The sequence below is a fragment of the Tenrec ecaudatus genome, chromosome 11 (genome assembly GCF_050624435.1).
Source record: "Tenrec ecaudatus isolate mTenEca1 chromosome 11, mTenEca1.hap1, whole genome shotgun sequence".
NCBI lineage: Eukaryota > Metazoa > Chordata > Mammalia > Afrosoricida > Tenrecidae > Tenrec > Tenrec ecaudatus.
In genome coordinates, this window is record NC_134540.1 from 69,169,776 (window position 1) to 69,189,608 (window position 19,833).

Consider the following 19,833-nt stretch of genomic DNA (forward strand, 5'->3'; position numbering starts at 1 on the left):
AATTTTTCTCAGTGCAACTTTCTTGACCCTCTCCAAAAAAATGTACTTTTCTTAATAAAACTCATCTTTAGTAATCCCCTGTGACTGTGATCACCTTGTCCTTTAAGTAAACTATCAATATAACCCCTCTGAATCCCCACAGGATCAGTCTGCATGCATGCACTCAATGGCACTGAAGACCAATAATCCTTCAAGATAGTGATACAAAAATCCTCAACTAGGCCACAGTCAACAGAATCTCACAACATATCAAAACAACAGGTAAGCATGCAACATCTCATGACCAAGTGGGATTCATACCAAATTTGCAAGGATGACTTTAAAAAAAACACAATTTTATTGGGGGCTCCTACAGCTCTTATAATAATCCATATATCAATTGTATCAAGCACATTTGAACATATGTTGCCATCACCATTTCCAAAACATTTTCTTTCTACTTGAGCTCCGTGATAATTTATTAATAAATTATTTTGATTTTCATATTTTACACTGTCTGCTGTCTCCCTTCACCTACGTTTCTGTTGTTCATCCTCCTGGGAGCTGGTTTGCATGTCGATCATTGCAATTGGTTTCCCCTTCCTCCTCCTTGCCCCCACTCCTTCCCCCTACCTTCATGGTATCACTACTCTCATTATTGGTCCTGAGGGGTTTATCTGTCCTGGATTCTGTGTGTCAAGAGCTCTTATCTGTACCAGTGTACATGCTCTGGTTTAGCCAGATTTTTAAGATAGGCCTGGGGTCATGATAATTGGTGGGGAGGAAGCATTAAAGAACCAGAAGAATGTTGTGTGTTTTGTCAGTGCTATACTGCACCCTGGCTGGCTCGTCCCTTTCCCATGACTCTTCTGTGAAGGGATGTCCAATTGTCTACAGACGGGTTTTGGGTCTCCATTTCGACCCCCCTTATTAGGATCAAATGGTTGTTTGTTTGAGGTCTTCTGATGATGCCTGATACCTGATCCCATCGACACTTCATGATCACACAGTTGGTGTGCTTCTTCCATGTGGACTTTGTTGCTTCCCTATGCAAGGATAATTCAACATTGGAAGAGCAACCAACATAATTCACCACATAAGTAGAACACAGTAAAAGAACTACATGATCCTATTAATTGATGCAGAAGAAAGGCTTTGGTAAAATCCAACCACTGTTCTTGAAAAAAATACTTAGTAACATATAGATAGAAGAAAAATTCTTCAGCAGAATTTAGAGCATCTAAACAAAAGCAACACCCTGCATCACTCTCAGTGGAGGGACTAAAAACATCACCATGCCGATTAGAACCAAGCAAGGATGTCCTTCATCACCACCCCTGATCAAGATTGTATTGGAAGTCCTAGCCAGAGCAATAAGGCAACACATGGAAATGAAAGGCACACAAAGTGGAAAATAAAAAGTAAAACTTTCTCTCTTTGCAGGTAATATGATTCTTTATATATAAAATACTAGAATTCACCAATAAAACTGCTGGAACTAATAGAAAGACTCAGTATGAAAATCGTGTACAAAAATCAGATTCCTCTACTTTAACAGAGAAAAGTCTGAAAAGGAAAGCAATGCCATTTACAATAATCACCCAGAGGATGACGTACTTAGGAATAAATCTAATCAGATCTATAAAGGAAAACTACAAAACACTACTAAACAAGAAACCAAGAGAGACTTACATAAATGTAAATAAATAAACCATGCTCCTGGTTAGGACAACTTAACATTGTGAAAATATTGCTCAAAGTATACAGATATAATGAAACTCAGATCCAGATTCAATTATTGATCTTTAACAAGATGGGAAAACTAATTACCAACCTTATACAGAAAGGAAAATAATTCTAAACAAAGCACTACTAATGAGAAACAAAATAGGAGACCTCAAGCACTCCTATCTAAAAATCTACTACAACAGAACCGAGAACCTAGAAGTAAATCTATCCACTTATGGACAGCTGATATTTGACAAATAGTTGAAATTCCTTAAAAAGGGAAAAGATAGTCTTTTAAACAAATGTTGCAGGTAATATAGGATAGCCATTTGCAGTAAAATGAATCAGGATCATAACCCTCGCCATATAAAGCAACTAGTTCAACAGAATTCAAAGGCCTACGTGGGAAACCTGCAGCTATAAATGACAAAATAAGGGCAAACTTTGAGGCAATGATACCTGACACAGATACACTAGCAAACATAGCTAAAAACAAACAGCAGAACACAAAGTAGACAGCTAGGCCCTCCTCAAAATCAAGACCTTTCAGCACACCAAGCGTCTTCGTCCAAAGAGTAGACGGGGAACCTCCAGGTTGGGGATATGCTGACAATGATGGATCAGGCAAGAGGCTATTCCTACAAATGTGTAGAAAACATCAATAACTCAACAAGAAGAGAAACAAGCCAAATGAAAAATGGGGAGAAGAAATTCGCCAGAGAAGACATTTAGGTGTTCAAGCAACACAGGAAGAAATGCTCAGGAACCTTCATCATCAGAGACTTGCAGATCAAAACAGTGAGCTGTGGCCTCACCCAGGCAGGCATAGCAGAGCTCAAGGAGACAGAGTGACAAATGCTGGCAAGGATGCGAAGGGGCTGGAACACTCGCCGCTGGTGGGACTTCAAAATGATGCAAGTGCTGTGGGAAACAGAACAGCACTTGCTCAAACATTGGAAAGAGAAATAGCATATGGCCCAGCAATTCCCCAGTGGGGAATGTGAGAGAAATAAAAATCGTGACACAGATATCTGCACACTCGTATTAATTGCAGCATTATTCACAAGAGCAGAAAGATAGAAGCAACCTCTGTGTCCATCGATGGATGAATGGATTAAAAACTATGGTATGTACACAATGGAAAATATGCGATCTCAAAGAAAAACGATGACTCTGTGAAACACCACCTCATAATAGGATGAATATAGGGGATGTTATTCTAGATGTGTCGATGAGAGAAGGAGAAATACTGTCCGAAATCACTACTGTCCAAAGTAAAAAAAAGGTTTACACGCAGACACGGTCTTTGAAGCTTACCATTGGTGGGAAGAAAAGTAGGAGGCAATAGCTAATGAGACTCAAGACACTAGAGATGCACATAATCTGTTGTCAATTTGAGGATTAAGAGTGAAGCTGTGGAGTTTACCTGTCAATTAGGTGGCAGCTTCATGACCTCATTTGGAGGCACTAAGGAGATAAATAGCTCCCTTGAGGTGGGACACATGCTCAGTCCCTGAGAGACATTCCTGTTGACAAGCCACATGGAGACAGGATGATGACAGCCAGAGCCTCAGGGCTGGAAAAGCCACGTGGAGACCCCCTGCCAGTGCTGAGCTGTTTACACAGCCACTGGATCCACAAGACTTTCCGCTCACTGGCCTGTGATCGTCTTGCATTTGGCATCCTTATGTGTGTTTCATGAGTCTGAAGAGGAATTTATAGCCTGGTATCAGACATAGGGCTAATACCAGACTTATGAACTGGATCTGGACTAGGATGTTTTCTCAATATTCAATTGCTCTCGCATATAAAGTTCTTTCTTATACACACACGCGTGTTGATGAATTTGTTTCTCTAGTCTACCTGGACTAACACAAGCACAAAAGATAAATACTCTTATACATTACACTCCTGGAATGACAGTAATAATCTATGAGCAGATGCGTAAAGAGAAACTCAGCTGAATAGGGATGCAAAGGAGAATAGAATTTCAATGTGAGGAGTTTTCACACGTCTGCATGTCTGCACGTATTTTATATAAACTGCAAATACGCCCACGCATGCAGTGCAGCACACAGGAGACAACATTATGAAAACGCCTTAGCTGTCACCACACACCTTGCAGAAATGAGTCTCTGGTCTCAGGACCAGCCTCTCAGGAGACGTCAAAATCAACTGGCATAACATAGTCCACAGAGACTGTCCTACATTCTACTTTGGTGAGCCCGCACTGGAGTTTTAAAAGTGTTTGAGTAGCCTTCTTGGTTTCTCCCTGGCTGAAGCCAAAGAAGACTGAAGAAACAACAAAGATATCGTGCAAACAATTAGTCCAAAGAACTAAGGAAACACATGAATCCCAGCCTCCATGACATCGAAACAAGAAGACCTCGATGGTTCCCAGCTTTTCTCTACTGACCCCATTTGCCCGGGGATAAGGTTCAGAAGGAAAGAAGGGATGGGTGAGCATCGGGGGAAGGTGGAAAGTGTTACTACATAGTAGGGTTTGCAGCCAATCTCACAATATATATCGCCTGTGAATTGTGGAGTAGAAAAACAATGTGCTCCAAAAACTTTCACCCAAATTACAAAAAATTTTAGAAAGGGAAGAGCAATAAATAAATAAACTGGTGACTAGCAATGATATAATTTAAATAATATACAACAACCACAATTATAAGGCATCTAGTAACCGATTTCTAAAAAATATACAAGTTTCATGGAAAAACTGTAAAACTCTGGAAGACATTTAGAATATTAAAATAAATAGGAAGAGCCAGTATTTAGAAATGTATCAATTTCTCTGAAAACCAATCTATAGTTTGATATGTTTTCAGGGAAAAATCTAGCTCGGGGTTTTCTGATTTTGTTTTATGTGATGAATTTGAAAATGGATTTTAAAACATATATGGAAGTTCAAAATATAAGAACAGCCAACATAATTGTGAATATGTAAAAAATATTTCCTATAAAACTAGGGCAAAAATAAAATATAGTATTGGAGCAAGGCTATCCAAACAGACCAGGAGCAAAATAGGCTGCCCATAAATGGACTCATGAATATGCAGAAATTCAATAAATGCGAGAGAGGACATTGCAGAGCTTTAGAAAGGAGTTAATTCAGTAAATGATTCTCGAAAGTTGACAGGTGCTGGAAAAACTGACAGTCCCTAAGGGAGAAAACATGAAATCGGATCACTTCCTCACACCACAGACACAAAATTCCCATAAAGACCTAATGTGAAAAGTGAGAGTTTCAACCTGAATAACTGTGTCTTGTGACATCAGAGGTGACAAGATGCAGAACATGTTGACTATAAGAGCAAACACTGAACAACTCATTTCTTATTTAAGAATGTGTGCTCCTCAAAAGGAAGCATAAAGTGTAAGCCAAGCCATGTATTTTCTGAGGACAGTAACATCTCTCTCTCTCTCTCTCTCTCTCTCTCTTTTTTTCAAGATAAAGACCAACTCAAACAAGTTTTGGTAAAATGATAACTCCACAAGATATCGTAAATTTGTACAAGCACTTAAAAAACTGACTTGGCCACGATTTAGTCAGGTTGACCATCAGCATACTCCACAAAATAGTCATTGCTCCCTTAGTTGGCATAGATCCTAAAGGATTGCATTTTTCCTCCAAGAGATTGCAAACTTTGGGTGCCGGCAGTGGTATAAAATGTATTTCTCCATCTGGCTCATGTCAGCCAAGTTTGAACCACCTGTAGAGACTCTGATACATGTTCCCTGGAAAACATGGACACGTCTGTTCGCAGCCTCGTGCAAATGCCGAGAAACTAGACATAACTCAAATATCCATTGATACCGGAGGTTCGCATGAACAAATAAAGTGCGGCATATGTGCATAATGGAGCATTATGAGCAAGATCAGCTCTTCAGTTACACATAACAACCTTGCATGAATCGTAGAAACAAGATATTGAGCAGAAGAGGAAATTGCGGAATACCACAGATGGTAGGCCCTACTAAAACTGAAAGGCAACGCTAAAAAATAATGAATTAAATAAAAGAGATCCTAACAGCTAAAAGAAAACCCAAACCACTGATCCTACAGCTAGACATTCTAAGTTCCAGCCCCAGCTCTACCGCTCACTAGCCATGCTTCCCTGGGCAAAGCAGCGCACCTCGGTGCCTCAGTTTCCACACATGTGAAACGGGAAACGTAACGGTGTCTACCTCGGGGTCAGCGGTGGGTTCGAGCAGAATGAAAACTTGTAAAGTTCCTGGAATAGTGAATGTGGAAGGGAAAGCGCACAGGTTTCTAGAAGAGAACTTGTAATGTTTTATTTCTATATAGATCAAATGTGAGGGAGCTTAAAAAATACACGGAAATATGGAATTGAAAGATGATGGAATTTCCCCACTAACTTTTTAAAAGCCCTCCCTTATTAATTAAAAAAAATCAAATAAGAGTGAATCATGCCGCGGCAAAGCTCTCTAACTCACTCGGGTATAAGGCACGGAAAGCCAGGGACAGCGATGGGCTGGACAAGACATACCTGGTTCTCAGCTTGTCCCCCATGGCCACAGTCCAGTTCTGGAGCAGGCCAGACAGCCGTCTTTCTTCCAACTGTTTGGAGTGCTGAGCCAGCAGTTCCCGAACCACAACCTGTGTGTAGAGTTTATCACTGTCAGTCAGGTCTCACAACTGTCGGACTCCATCTCTCTGTTAAAGTGCTACGTGATGTCCAGCTGTTTGGATCCATTAAAATTCATCAATCAATTAGAATCATAATTTCCATTCTGTTGGTTATGCGGTTTAGTTCCAAGTTTACGTGTATACTGTTATGAACAGCTCTGATATCTATACAGTCAAATAACAGTGTCCTTTTTAAAAAAAACTATCTGAAAATAAATCCCATGAGCTTAACTTAAGGTTCTTAAAGCAAAGGTGTTTAAAGGGGACAAGCCTGCCTATGAGCGGGGAGGTACTGGAAAAGGTTGGCCAACTCTGTCTGGGGGAGCTTGGTTGGCACCGGTGACAGTCATTCCCACAACACGTGGGGCAGCATTGGTCTCAGAGAGCTGTGCCATGCTCAGTGTTATGCCGAATACCATGTGCTCTCCCCCGTGTGGGCAACTGCATGGCCAGAGCCCCTCTCCGATAGACCAGCTTCCTGGTTCGGATGCTCCGAGGTGTAGTCTTGTGGTGAGGTGCCACCGAGTCGGTTCTAGTCCATGGAGGCGCTTGCACAACAGAACAAAACACTGCCTGGTCCGGTGCCATCCTCACCATGACTGCTGTGTTGGAGTACATTGTTGCAGCCACCGCCTCCGTCCATGTTGCTGAGGGTCGTCCCCTCTTTCACTGCCCTCTCCTTTACCAAGCACGATGTCCTTTTCCAGAGACTGGTCTCTCCTGGCAACATGTTCAAAGTATGTGAGACAAAGTAGCAGCCCATCTCTCTCCCTGCCATTGAGTTACTTACAACTTATAACAACCCTGGAGCACAGGCCCCTCCCTGTGTGTGTCCAAGACTGCAACTGCTTACAGGAGTAGGAAGTCTCATTTCTCCTCAAGAGGGCTGATAGGTTAGAACTGCTGACCTTGAGGTTAGCAGCCCAACACGTAACCATTATGCCACTCGGGTTAAACTCCCCCACTCTTCCCCTTGACATTAAAGGCAGCCCCCCGCGGGACACACAGTGATGAGTGACACGCAGGCTTCATGAACGACTCAGCCCTTCTCTCCTGTCCTGTTACCACAGCCACCTGCAGTGGTCACGGTATGACCGGTCTTGAGCCTCAGACTTCATTTGCGTTGCCGTGGTCAGTCTGGGTCTAGATGTGGGTTTGTGTTTGTTTTGCTTTAAATTATGTTCCTTGTGCTTCTTGACTTCGTTTTCTTGATCTCATGAATTCTTGAGATGATGTCTCTGGATAGCTTATATTACCCACGATTTCATCTCCAGGCAGTAAAAGAAGGATTCTGAAGGATTTATTATACAACAGAGAAATTAAGTCCAATAGGTTTGAGATTCACTGTATTTCAGGTCAAAGGATGTCCACTACGTTGCCAAATAAGTGTATGAATCACAGACTGTCAGCAAGGGTCGAAGGAAAAATTGAGGAAACTAATTTAACCAGAATTAGGATTAATGTAATACAATAATCAAGTTGGTTTCACTGCTATGCTGCTGCTAATTACTTCATAACTCTCAACAAATGACTCTTTCCTGATGGGTCAGGGTCAGGGTGAGAGAAGGTGGGAGAAGATGCCGAAGGATTACATGACTCAGCTGTGAGTAACTATTAACAGAGCTAATTGCAAATTTAGACTCTAGCATGGAGATTGGGCAATTTTGCCAGGCTGGGTATAAAATACGCCATCTCAGTGGCAAAGGGGAGAGGTGGGGAGGTATTTCACTATTATCAAGAATAAAAAGCCAGGAGTGGAAGTGTGTCCTTTGGACCCCGAGATTCCGGCACATTGGTCTTCCTCCTTGATCCAGGACACAGCAGTGTGGCGGTCAGGAAAGGGCAGAGGAGTGGCAACAGCAAAACCAAAAATCAGAGCACCCAAACCAAAGAGCGCTGTACTTCCCAGGCCACCGAGCCAGCAGAGCCGAGAGCCTTCAGACAGGGGCCAGCTTGCAGGATTACGCGCCTCAGGGACTTCCTTGAGCTAGACTTGTTGACCCACAGAGCTTGAGCTGAGCAACTTATTGGCAGTGGTGAAAAAGCAATATAACAGTGTCCAAGCCGCACAGAGGCCAAAGGGTTTTGTAGTTGGGAGACCCAAGACCAGCGACAGGCTGTTCTAACAGATGGTCCTGAATGATAAGCCATTGGCTTTATTAATAAAGGCCATCATCCTGAGTATGGTCGGTAAGCTCTGTGTGGTCATTGCAAAGAATGGTGGAATCCAGCTGAGAAGAGGGCTGGCCGAGGGATGGTCGGCGTCATAACTGGTTAGCGGACTGGAGGGTGGAGGCAGGTCTGATCCCTGCCTCAAAGGACTCAGCTTCGGACTGATGTGGAGGTTGAGCCTCCTTCCCCCTGGTTAAGTCAGAGGAGGTCAGACATCTCCCCACATTATTTTTCTTTCTTTTTTTACAACTGCCAAGGCGCCAGGATTTCTTTGTTCTATGAAAGTGAAGATGACTGGGACTCTATCTCCCCATTGATAGGAAAGCAACACCATTCTAAGTGCTCAAATCAGTATCTCTCTCTGATTCCCAGTACTCAACACCATCACCTAAAGCGCTCTGGTGGCATACTGGTTGCATGTTGGACTGTGCGACTCAAGGTCAGCAGTTCAAAACCACCAGCTACTTGGAGGATAAAAGAATTGGCTTTGTAATGCTATGAATAGTTACAGTTTCTGGAACTAACAGGGACAGTTCTACCTTATCCTGGAAGATCGATCTGAGTCAGCACCAACTGGATGACAGTGATTGATTGAGTGAGTGACACCTTTATCTTGTTTTCTTTCTTCCTTTTTTTTTTTTTTTGTAACACACCTACTGGTACTTGACTTGTTATGTGCACACTATATAATGACTTGTTTATTGTTTTAGTGTAAGTGCCAGCAGAGGAGGGCCAATCAATGCCTGACTAAGTCAGGAGCTGAGGAACCCATCAATGAGTGAATTATATTTCTCTTTGCAATACCTCACCATGTATGTTACTTCATCATTTCCTTTAACTTTTGTCAACTGCTTCCATAATTCCCAACAAAGCAACTTCAACTGGGAAAATTAACTGACTTTACCTAGAATGACAATGATATGATATAATGTGGTGGTTACATAATCTGGTGTCAATTTGGGACTTGAGAGGAATGAAGGGGTGGAGTCTAGTCTGTCAATCAGATCATAGACAATGAGGCCTCTGTGTGGGCTTGGCTTTCTCCTGAGGATTCTGGGAATCTGGCTTTTCCTCCTTGGAGGCAGGAGTGATTCTGCTCACTCCCTTGAAGACTCTATTCTCACAAGACACATGGATGGCACTATGCTGATAGACCCCGTGCCCTGGGAACTGGAGAAGCCACGTGACGACCCCTGCCAGCGCTGAGATGCGTATAACACCACTAGATCCAAAGACCTTCTACCCACCGGCCTGTGATCGTTCTGTATTCAGCGTCATTGCATGTGTTTTGTGAGTCTGAAGAGGACTTTATAGACTGGTATCAGACATATGGGCTAATATCAAACTTATGGGCGTGGATGCTTTCTTAATGTACAATTACCCTTTATATAAAACCCTCTCATACACATATGAGTTTTTGTGGATTTGGTTCTCCAGTCTACCTGGACTAACACATATAATAATCAACTTCAGTTGCTAACCTGAAAAGAATAAATGGGTTTGGGTTAATACCACAAACACAGATTAATCATTCAAGGCCCCTACTCTTATTTCCTTCCTTTTTGCAACTTTATTTGGGCATCTTTGCACCTTGTTTAGGTCTTGAGACAAGAAAACATAGTTTTAAAAATGACTTTTCAGTCTGTGTTGATATCTCTTGGAAGGAAGATTCAATGTTTGTTGGGGTCTGAGCATTATGATCATCTAGCTCCAGATCCAGATCTAGATGCATTTACTTGATACGTCAGCAGTGGGATGTGAAAATGTTCACGTCACCAGCAAGACCCAGCATGCAGCCAATGCATGCCTTTGTTCTTCACCTAAGAGTGGGTGCCTAAAGCATATGACATCATAATCGACTGGATTGTAGACACAGACCCTCACCACCACGGCTAGCGAGTGGATTCTTGTCCATAGCCACCCTCTAGAGCAGCGGTTCTCAACCTGTGGGTCAAGACCCCTTGGGGAGCCGAACGACCCCTTCACAGGGGTTGCCTAGACCATCAGAAACCGCATCACAATTTATATTATGATTTATAACAGTAGCAAAATTACACTTATGAAGTATCCACAAAGTAATTTTATGCTTGGGGGCCACTGCCGCATGAGAAGCTGTATTAAAGGGTCGCAGCATGAGGATGGTGGAGAAGCACTGCTCTGTTGGGTCCCGGTGGTTGTCAGGGTCTATGGGAACGGACAGCCTCATATTCTCCCTCGGGGTGGCGGCGCTGGTGGTTTTTAACCACTGACCTTGAGGTTAGCTTCCCCAACAGCACCACCAGGGTGCCATGATCATTTTTAAACTCCTCTTTTAAAACGATGACGTTGTTAGGTGGTGTCAAGTCCACTGTGCTCTTGTGACAGAGAAGAACTGTCCCGTAGGGTTTTCCAGGTTGTGCTCTTTACAGGAGCAGCTTCATGGGAACCTTCCGGTTTGCGGCTACATGCTTAGCCACTGCACCACTAGGGCTCCTTGAATGATCAGAGAGAGTCTCACCAAAAGTTGCAAAAATAGTACAGAAAAGTCTGTGAAGGTGTCACCCAACTTTCTTCCAAAGCGATGGTTTACATAACTCTATATGAGTCAGAATTGACTCCATGGCCGTGTTTAGGTTCTTTGGTATGGGGATGATTAAAACTAGGGAATTCAATCAATTTTTTTATAAATCAACTGTTTAAATTGCAGTAAAAGATGTTAATGTTTAAAATAAGCTGGTGGATCATTTTCCAAAGAATGTTTTTTGCAATACAAATAATAAGTAGTCCTGGTGATGGTGTCAGCTAACCGCAGAGCCAGCAGTTCAAACCAACCAGCTGCTCCAGGGGAGAAAGGCGAGGCTTTCTGCTCCTGTAAAGAAACTCTTCGCAAGGTTTCTATGGGTCGGAATCAACTCAATGGCAGTGGTTGGCATCTACATGTGGTGTTTTCAATAGTTATGCCGGATTTTCTTAAAGACTACTTGTGTAGTTCTTTCTGTCCAGGTGCTTATGGGGAGGGCTTTTGTGGTTTTTACAGGATGGGCTATTTACACGGTGCTCTCTCTAAACATGAATGCTATTTATTTCCTTATATTATATACTTGATTGATTTCCAGTGAATGATTAAGTCCTAGGGCACACCTGTCCGGGAGACCCATTTGTAATAAAACTCTAGGGTAATTGGAATGTCAGAACAGCCACGCTCTTTTCCTTCCAGAAAGATCCCATCTGCAGGAGAAATCAAGCTAATCTACAACCAACATTTGGAATCTATGAGTCTAAGCAGTTGTGCAGAATGGTGACATCATAGGCAGCCACTTAAATGCATCTCATATGTATCATGCAATTAAGACACACTGATTATATCACATCAATAAAAGTCATTTCGTAGGTCAAATAGCTTTTCAAGGCTTCTACAAAGCAAGCAGCATTTCTACACTATAAGCATCTCACTGATGTATGGTAGAGGCACAGGGAGACTTGCATTGGAGAGGCGAACCAGCGGGGCTCGCTCCTGTCAAGTCATGTCCACCAAGGAAGGAAGACAGGCAAAAGAGGAGGGCAGAAACACGGGAAAATCGCCCAGTGGACCCTGACTCATGGTGACCCGTGTGTGCTCCTCAGGCTTGTCAACGGCTGGTGTTTGAGAAGTAACTAACTAAGCCTATAGTCCTCGGTGCTTGTGGGTGGATTCCAATGGCTAGTGTTTCCGTGGCGAGTACGGCACGTTGGCCATTGGCACAGCCCAGGACTTCCTAGAGTCTATTCCAAAGAAGACATTTTGTAAGAGAAAGCCACCCCAAACTCCAAGACCAAACCCACTGCCAGAACAGGTAGGAAGTTCCAACTCACCAACTGTTCCTCAGGAGAAAGATGAGGTTTTCTGCTTCTATAAAGATTTATAGTTTCAGACACAGAGGCAGTTAGACCCTGTCCTATAGGGTCACTGTAGCTCAGAATCTCTTTGATGGCAGTGAGTCTGGTTTAGTACAAAATAAAAATGTGTAACCCCTAAGAATTGCAAGAGAGAGAGTAACAGCAGAGCCTGAAGCCACGAACCCGGGTACCTCCACGGGTTAAGTCTGCTTAAAGTTAGGCCTTGCCTTCCAGTTATTTGCTTTTGTTGTCAGCTGTCACCAAGTTGATTCCTACTCAGTGCGACCCCGTGGACAATGTGTTAGTTCGGTTGGACTAGAGAAACAAATTCATAGACACACATGTGTGGATAAGGAAGAGGTTTATATATAAGAACAATTGTACATTGAGAAAGCCTCCTAACCCAGTCCAGTCCAAGGCCATCAGTCTGATATCAGCCCTATGTCCGATACTAATCTATAAAGCCCTCCTCAGACTCACTAAACACATGCAATGAAGTCAAATGTAAGATGATCACAAGCCCGTGGGTAGAAAGTGTTTGGGTCCAGTGGCGTTGTAAGCATCTCAGCGCTGGCAGGGGTCTCTCTCTGGCTTCTCTGGCTTCAGAGGTCTGGTTACATCCATGTGGCTTGTCTTCTGCAAATGTCTCTCAGGGAGTAGCAGAGAGAGAGAAGTGTCTTCCGCCTCCAAGGAGGAAGTACCAGATTTCCCAGAATTCTCAGGAGAAGGCCATGCCCACCCAGAAATCTCATTGGCTATCTCCAGATTGACAGCCTAGACTCCACCCCTACACTCTTAATCCTCAAATTGACACCAGATTAGGTGACTACCACAGACCACAAAATGAAACGCTGACCAGTCCTGTGCCAGCTTCACACTAGTTGTTATGCTTGAGTCCACGGTTACAACCTTTATGTCAACCCATCTTGTTGACAGTCTTCCTCTTTGTCACGGAGGTGCTACCAAGTGTAACCTTCTCCTCCAGGGGCTGGTCTCGCCTGAGAACATGGGAGACGAGGTTCCGCCACCCTCCCTTCCAAGGTGCACTGTACTCCCTCCAAGGACGGTGGGGTGTGCTCTTGTGGTCGGCACGGCACTTTTCACTACTCTTTGGCAATACCACTTTTGCTTCCTGTGTCCCAAGAATGAAGAAATAATTAGGTGGGTTTCTTGGGCTTCCCAGTTGCTGTCGAACTGAGATTTGTAGTTTCTCCTTGTTAGCCCAGTCTCTCTATCCACATTTGAAAGCCCCGGAACCGGATGCTTTTCCAATTTCTTCATTGAGCAGGAAGCCATAACTAGCTGAGAGGAGCTCCGGAAATCTCGCCTGCACTAGCCTTTCCTAACAATGTCCTAGGATGCTCCCTGCTCATACAGGAAGCGTCTATAAATACGTTTTCCAAGGTCCGGATCCAGAAGCATGTAAGGCATGTTTATAGCCTTCAGCTTGATCCTATAGCCAAAGGACATCTATCCTCCCTGCCTCAGCAGTGGCTTCCACTCCCGCGTTAGTAGAAAACACTGCTGGTCTAGTATGGGGGAGGGTTTGACATATGTATTTGCTCCATACAGTATCTGCCGTACTTAACTCTGCTCTGATTGTTCATTTGTAACAAATATGTCATGAACCAATGGCTTGGAAAGGTCAATCAAACTATCCCTTCTCAGACAGCGTTATGAAAAAGCATTGATTTGTTCTCCTTACGGAGGTACATTTTTACGGACAGAATCTCAGTATCCTTCAGTAGAAGAAATCAACTCCGTGTGACCAGCCCTGTGGCAGGAACTTCCCATCTATGCTCTGTGACTTAGTAAGGTGTATATTTTGCTCAAATTCTTCCCTAGAATGCCCTTGAACTTCAATGAGATTCTGGTGGCTGGGGAAAGAGATTCTGTGCCAACTAGCGACATAGGCGAGTGGTCAGGTGTCATGACTTGCATACCGAGTCACATATTTACAGTGAAGCCCAAGAAATGCTGGCTATCCAGCATCAAGTAAAACCTAGATGGCTGGAATGTGACCGACCCTGACTCTAGGAGTCCCTTTAGTGCCCACACCTGTAAGGACAGCGTAAGCCGGGTTACTAATGTGGAAACTCTTTCTACGCATAAAAGAGAAGTTATTCTGAAAGACAATCCTGCAACTGACAGACTGGGACCGGATAGACCTTTCTACATTTCGTCAAGCAGGAGTCCCCACATAGGGCATTCTACTGCAGCTCAAAAGGCCCGTTTGGAATTTATTCTCCACTTTGCCTCAAAATGCTGAGAATATTGCAGATGGAATGGCTGCCCACAGAAATCTTTACAACTCCTTGCCAAGAGGAGTGTTGGTGGTGTAGTGGTGACCCACTGGGAGGAGATCCCTATGGTCAGCAGTTCAAAACAGCAGCTCCGTGGGAGAAAGACTGGACTTTCTATTCCCACAGTTAGTTCCTGACCTTGCAGTTAGTGGCTCCGTGAGCAGCCCAGGCTCCTGACTAGCATCCAACGTAGAGGTAAGTGGTTTAATGATCAAAGAGATCCAAGACTTCTTGGGTGAAGGGAGACATCGGACAGTATAAGACATCAAAAAATAATAATAATTTATCAAGGGGTTCATGAGGGATGGGGGGCTGGAGGGGGGAAATGAGAAGCTTATGCCAAGGGCTCAAGTAGAAAGAAAATGTTTTGAGAATGATGATGGCAACAAATATACAAATGTGCTTGACATAATGGATGGATGGATGGATGGGTGGATGGTGATAAGAGTTGTATGAGCCTCCAATAAAATGATTTAAAAAGAAGATCCAAGACTTCTGATAGACCATATGACTCAAAGTCCTTGTATACTAATGGTATTGATCATTGTGGATGATCGATAACCCTAGAGGAGACTTGTTCAAAAGAGGGGACTGTGTCAAGAGAGAAGTCAACTGACCAAGAATCATACTTAAGATATACTATTAGGAGGGGCCAGTTCCCGGAGATGGACATGCCTGTGAAAATAAAGGCTCAGGAAAACAGAGGAAGAACTTCAGCAAGATGGATTGTGGAAGGTCTTAATTGGTGTTCTCGGTTTTTCTACTTCATATTTTTCTCAACCTGAATTTGCTCTATGTTTACATATATCACGATTGTTTCAAGACACATTTCTTCTCTGGCTTTTTAAATATTGTTAGTATTTTATTTCTTATTCTTTATTTTATTTTTATCTTCATATTATAATTATTGTTGTGGTTTTATTATTTCTATTTAATTTTGGTTTTGTTTTTTGTTGTTTCTGTTAGGTCCTCCAGTTTAAGAAGCACAGGAGTAGATGTATATTGACAATAACTGAAGCAATGGTTTATTGGGAGGAGGGAAAGGGAGCAGGAAATTGGGGAGCCATCAGTGAATGTGGGAGGGGAGAAAGCATTAGAACTGACTGTGATAATGTATATACAATTATTTTAAAAAGCAATTTAACTATGGAAGTGTTATAATAGGAGAGTATTATATCAAGAAAACTACTTAAAAAAAAAAGAACAGAAAAGAACTTGACCTGTGGTTACCATGGGGAAGGAGGAGGAGTTTTTGGGTGGGGGCACTGAGTTCATGTCCATGGTGGTGGAACAATGTGGAGTGGGATAACAATTGTACAACATGAAGCGTATAATCAATGGTGCTGCCTTATACATGGAGAAGTTCTTGAATTGGAGAACGTTTTGTTGTGAATATCTTTGCCAAAATTGAACAAAAAATACAGGAATTATAATTAATATGGGGGAAAAGAAAGTGTTCTAAAATGAATTCTGGAAAAGATTGTACAACTCTCCTTGATAAGGTTGAACTAGTAAATTGTATGATATGTGGATGAAGTGCCAATAAAACTGATAAAATATACATGCAAAAGAAAAGATGAAACTGTGTATGCAAATCCCTCCAAAGTAAGACATTTGACAAAACTGGCTAACATGGCTCTGGAGTGGACACCATCTTACTGCAGCCAAACCTCTTTCTGCTCTGACCCACAGGCAGTCTAAGGCCGTGGTTCTCAACCTTATTAATGCCCAGACCCTTTCATACGGTTCCTCATGTGTTGGTGACCCCCAACCATAACATTATATTTGTTGCTACTTTTAATTTTGCTACTGTCATGAATCGGGCGATCCCTTGTGAAAGGATCGTTCCACCCTCAAAGGGAGTCGCGACCCACAGGTTGAGAACCAATGGTCTAATGTAAAACAGCACTCGGGAAATGAGGAGGGCGGAGAGAAACTCTGTCAGCACTGTTAAGAATAATTGTGCAGACTGCGTTCCAAAACAACACTGCAATCAGAAAGAAGACGGCGGACGGTCACTCCACACCTGTCATCATGTGTCCACCTTGTGACTGTCATCATTCTCCTTCCCCATTTCATTTCAGTTGTCTCACTGCCATTTCTGTCTTGGATTCCTACAGTTCCTTCACAGTAGAGATAACTTGTGTATAGTTCTTTTGTGATTAGGAACCCCCCCCCCCACACACAATGTTTGACTTGAAAGGTCTTTACTTATTGGGGAGTGGTCTTTTCCAAAGGTTCTCTGGCACTACAGGGCTAGAGACTGAGGACACTTGATCCTGGCCCCCCTCCCTATCTTTCAGCTCATGGGCAAAGACAAGGATAACCCATTTAATAGATAAACACACACACACACACACACACATCCCCCTGTATGGTTCCGGTCACTTGGTATCCTTACAAGGTGCTACCTCTTTCGTGAGTTCTATAGCACAGCTTCAGAATCTTTCAGGCAGTTCACCTCTAGCCTACACTGTCATCATGAATTGGAGTCAACTTAAAGGCAATGGGTTTTCTCCAACTGTTTTATAAAGTTAGAACAACAACTCAAAATTGAGATTTTATATTACAGGTAAATTTTATGTCTATCTTCTACTGAAAAAAAATTGGAATTTCTGGGAAATCCAAATTTTTGTTCCTTGACAAAAAATAGTCAGTGGGGGTTGAGTATAGGCCGCCCTCAAGGAGCAAGGCCCTTCTGTTTTGTGCAAACTCCACTGCGCGCCGAGATGTCATGAATCTGCTGCGTGTATTGAAATCCCTGGCTGGCTCTGCAGGCAAATGAACAAGTGCTGGGCTTTAGACCTGGTCGGCAGGGTTTGAGGGCCCCTCCCTCCCCACTGCTTCCAGTTATAGGCCGTGACGTACCGGTCATCTCTGCTTGGCCCAGTGTGCTGCGCAGCCCAGGAACATGCCAACTTCACCGGTGGCCACTGCTGGTAGGATGTCTGCTACCAACAGCTACGGCGCCCAGGCCGTCCAGGACCCCTGAGCTGCCCTCGCCCTCAATGGACTTTTCTTTCTGCTCCAACCTGCCTCTCACTGTTGTTGCTGTTGTCGTTGCTGTTGTTGTTAGGTGCCATCGGGTTGGGTCCGACTCAGAGAGACCTTATTATGTACAGCAGGACAAAACCCTGCCCGGTCCTGCATCGTCCTCGCAATTGTTCTCATGTCTGAGCCCATGCATGTAGTCAGTATGTCCATCCATCTTCTCTTTATTTGACAGGGAGGCCATCTTCACATTTATTATTTTTAAATGTTATTTCTAAATAGTTTTACTGGCACAGACGTCACGTATCATGCAATTTACTTGCTCGGTCATATTAAGAAGAGTTGTACAATCATCACCACAACCCATTTCAGAACATCTTCTTCTCGTTCGTATTGTTACTTGCCCTTCCCGCCCCCCCGCCCCCCCACCATGGCCCTGTCCGGTACTGTCTCTATTAAGCTACGCATCCTGGATTTTACCTGCAGAAAATACAAACAGGAAGCACACCAACAGAACCCCCAACAGCAATGACCACACAAGACATAGTGAAACTTCAATCAAAGAGAAAGCACACAATATTAAAATGGAAACAACTTTAAAAGGGGTGGAAAGGAAGACCAAATGATAACGTGTTACATTGTAGCCTAACTCCGCCTGCCATGATTGATGCTGCCAAGCTCCCTGTCTGGTAGCCAGGCCAGTCTCATCCCTCGCCTGCAGTCAGAGGGGATTCGCTGGAGACTTCATCCACGTGTGTGTGTGGGGGGGGGGGGGGGGCGGAGGTGCTGAAAATAGATCTGGAGCTTCCACTGCCATCTATAGCCTTACACTAGCTGGGTGCTCACAAGTTCAGTCAATCCATCTTTGCAAAGGTCTCCCTCTTTTTCCCTGCCTGCCTACTTTCCCAAGCAGGATGACCTTCTCCGGGAACTGGCCTCTCACTAAAGAGATGGAAATGCCTGGCAGTCACCTCAGCCTCCCATACAGACAGGGAAGAGCACGGTGGCACAGTCCTGCCAATGAATCCGAGCAGCGTTCAGCTGAGGGCTCCGGGGGAAGGTTTCCTTGATGCCTTCATCCTCTGCCTGAAACGGCAGCAACCCACTCATCTATCGATTCAGCAGTATTGTACAATCACGCTGCCACAGTTAATAAACATTTTCTTTCTTCTTGAACATCTTGATATCAGATCCCCTTTATCCCCTCCCTCACCCACCCTACACCCTTTTCAGACCCTCTTTTCATCCCCATAATAGTTTGTTTGTTTGTTTGTTGCCATGTGCTACACAATCCAATATATCCATTCACATACAATTCTGTGGTTGGATCCCATTGATTGGGGTTATACAATCATCAATGCTACTCGCTCCCTATTCCCCCTCCTTCCCCCCTCCCCCTCTTTTCCTGTACCCTCAGGGAACCATTATTCCTGTTACTGTTTCTGAAGGGTTATCTATCTTGGCTTTCATGTACTGAACAATCTTAAATAGACAAATGAACATACGCAAGTCTAACATGACTTATGAGGTAAAGCAAATTAAAACCACATAGTAAGGGGAAGAAATATTAAAGAACTAGAGGCTGGTTGTGTAGTTCATCAGTGCTATACCACACCCTGGATTTGTCATCCCTTCCCTGTGGCCCTTCTGACAGGACCTGTCCACTCATCTCTCCACTACATCCTTGCCCCTTCACATCGATTTGGTTGCTTGCTTTTGAACTTCTGATATTTCTTCCCATCAACACCTCATGATCATATAGGTGATGTGCTTCTTCCATGTGGGCTTTGTTGCTTCTCAGCTAGATGGCTGCTTGTTTATGTTCAAGCCTTTAAGACCCCAGATGCTATATCTTTTAATAACCGGGCACCATCAGCTTTCTTCACCACATTTGCGTATGCACCCATTTTACCTTCAGTGATCATGTCAGGGAGGTGGGTATCATACAATGGTACCTTCTTAGAACAGGCAGTTCTTATACTGGGCTAAGACTTAAGTGGAGGCCCAAAGTCCATCTGCTTCCTTTTGCATTTGCTCATATAAACAAATACACATATATTTATATATTTGCATATATACATATTTCTTTTTTCCTCCTTTTCTCTTTTCCTCCTGCCCCACTATCATGTTTACCCATCATCCACCTCT

General features: G+C 43.5%; 1 protein-coding gene across 1 annotated transcript in view; it reads right to left on the reverse strand.

Moving 5' to 3' along the window:
* ACOXL (acyl-CoA oxidase like) overlaps positions 1-19,833 on the reverse strand; it is a 360,344-nt gene that overhangs the window by 125,853 nt on the left and 214,658 nt on the right. Inside the window, exon 13 of the mRNA XM_075562669.1 lies at positions 6,225-6,334. Within this exon, the coding sequence (XP_075418784.1) occupies positions 6,225-6,334 (110 nt within the window). The remainder of the gene's footprint in view (positions 1-6,224; positions 6,335-19,833) is intronic.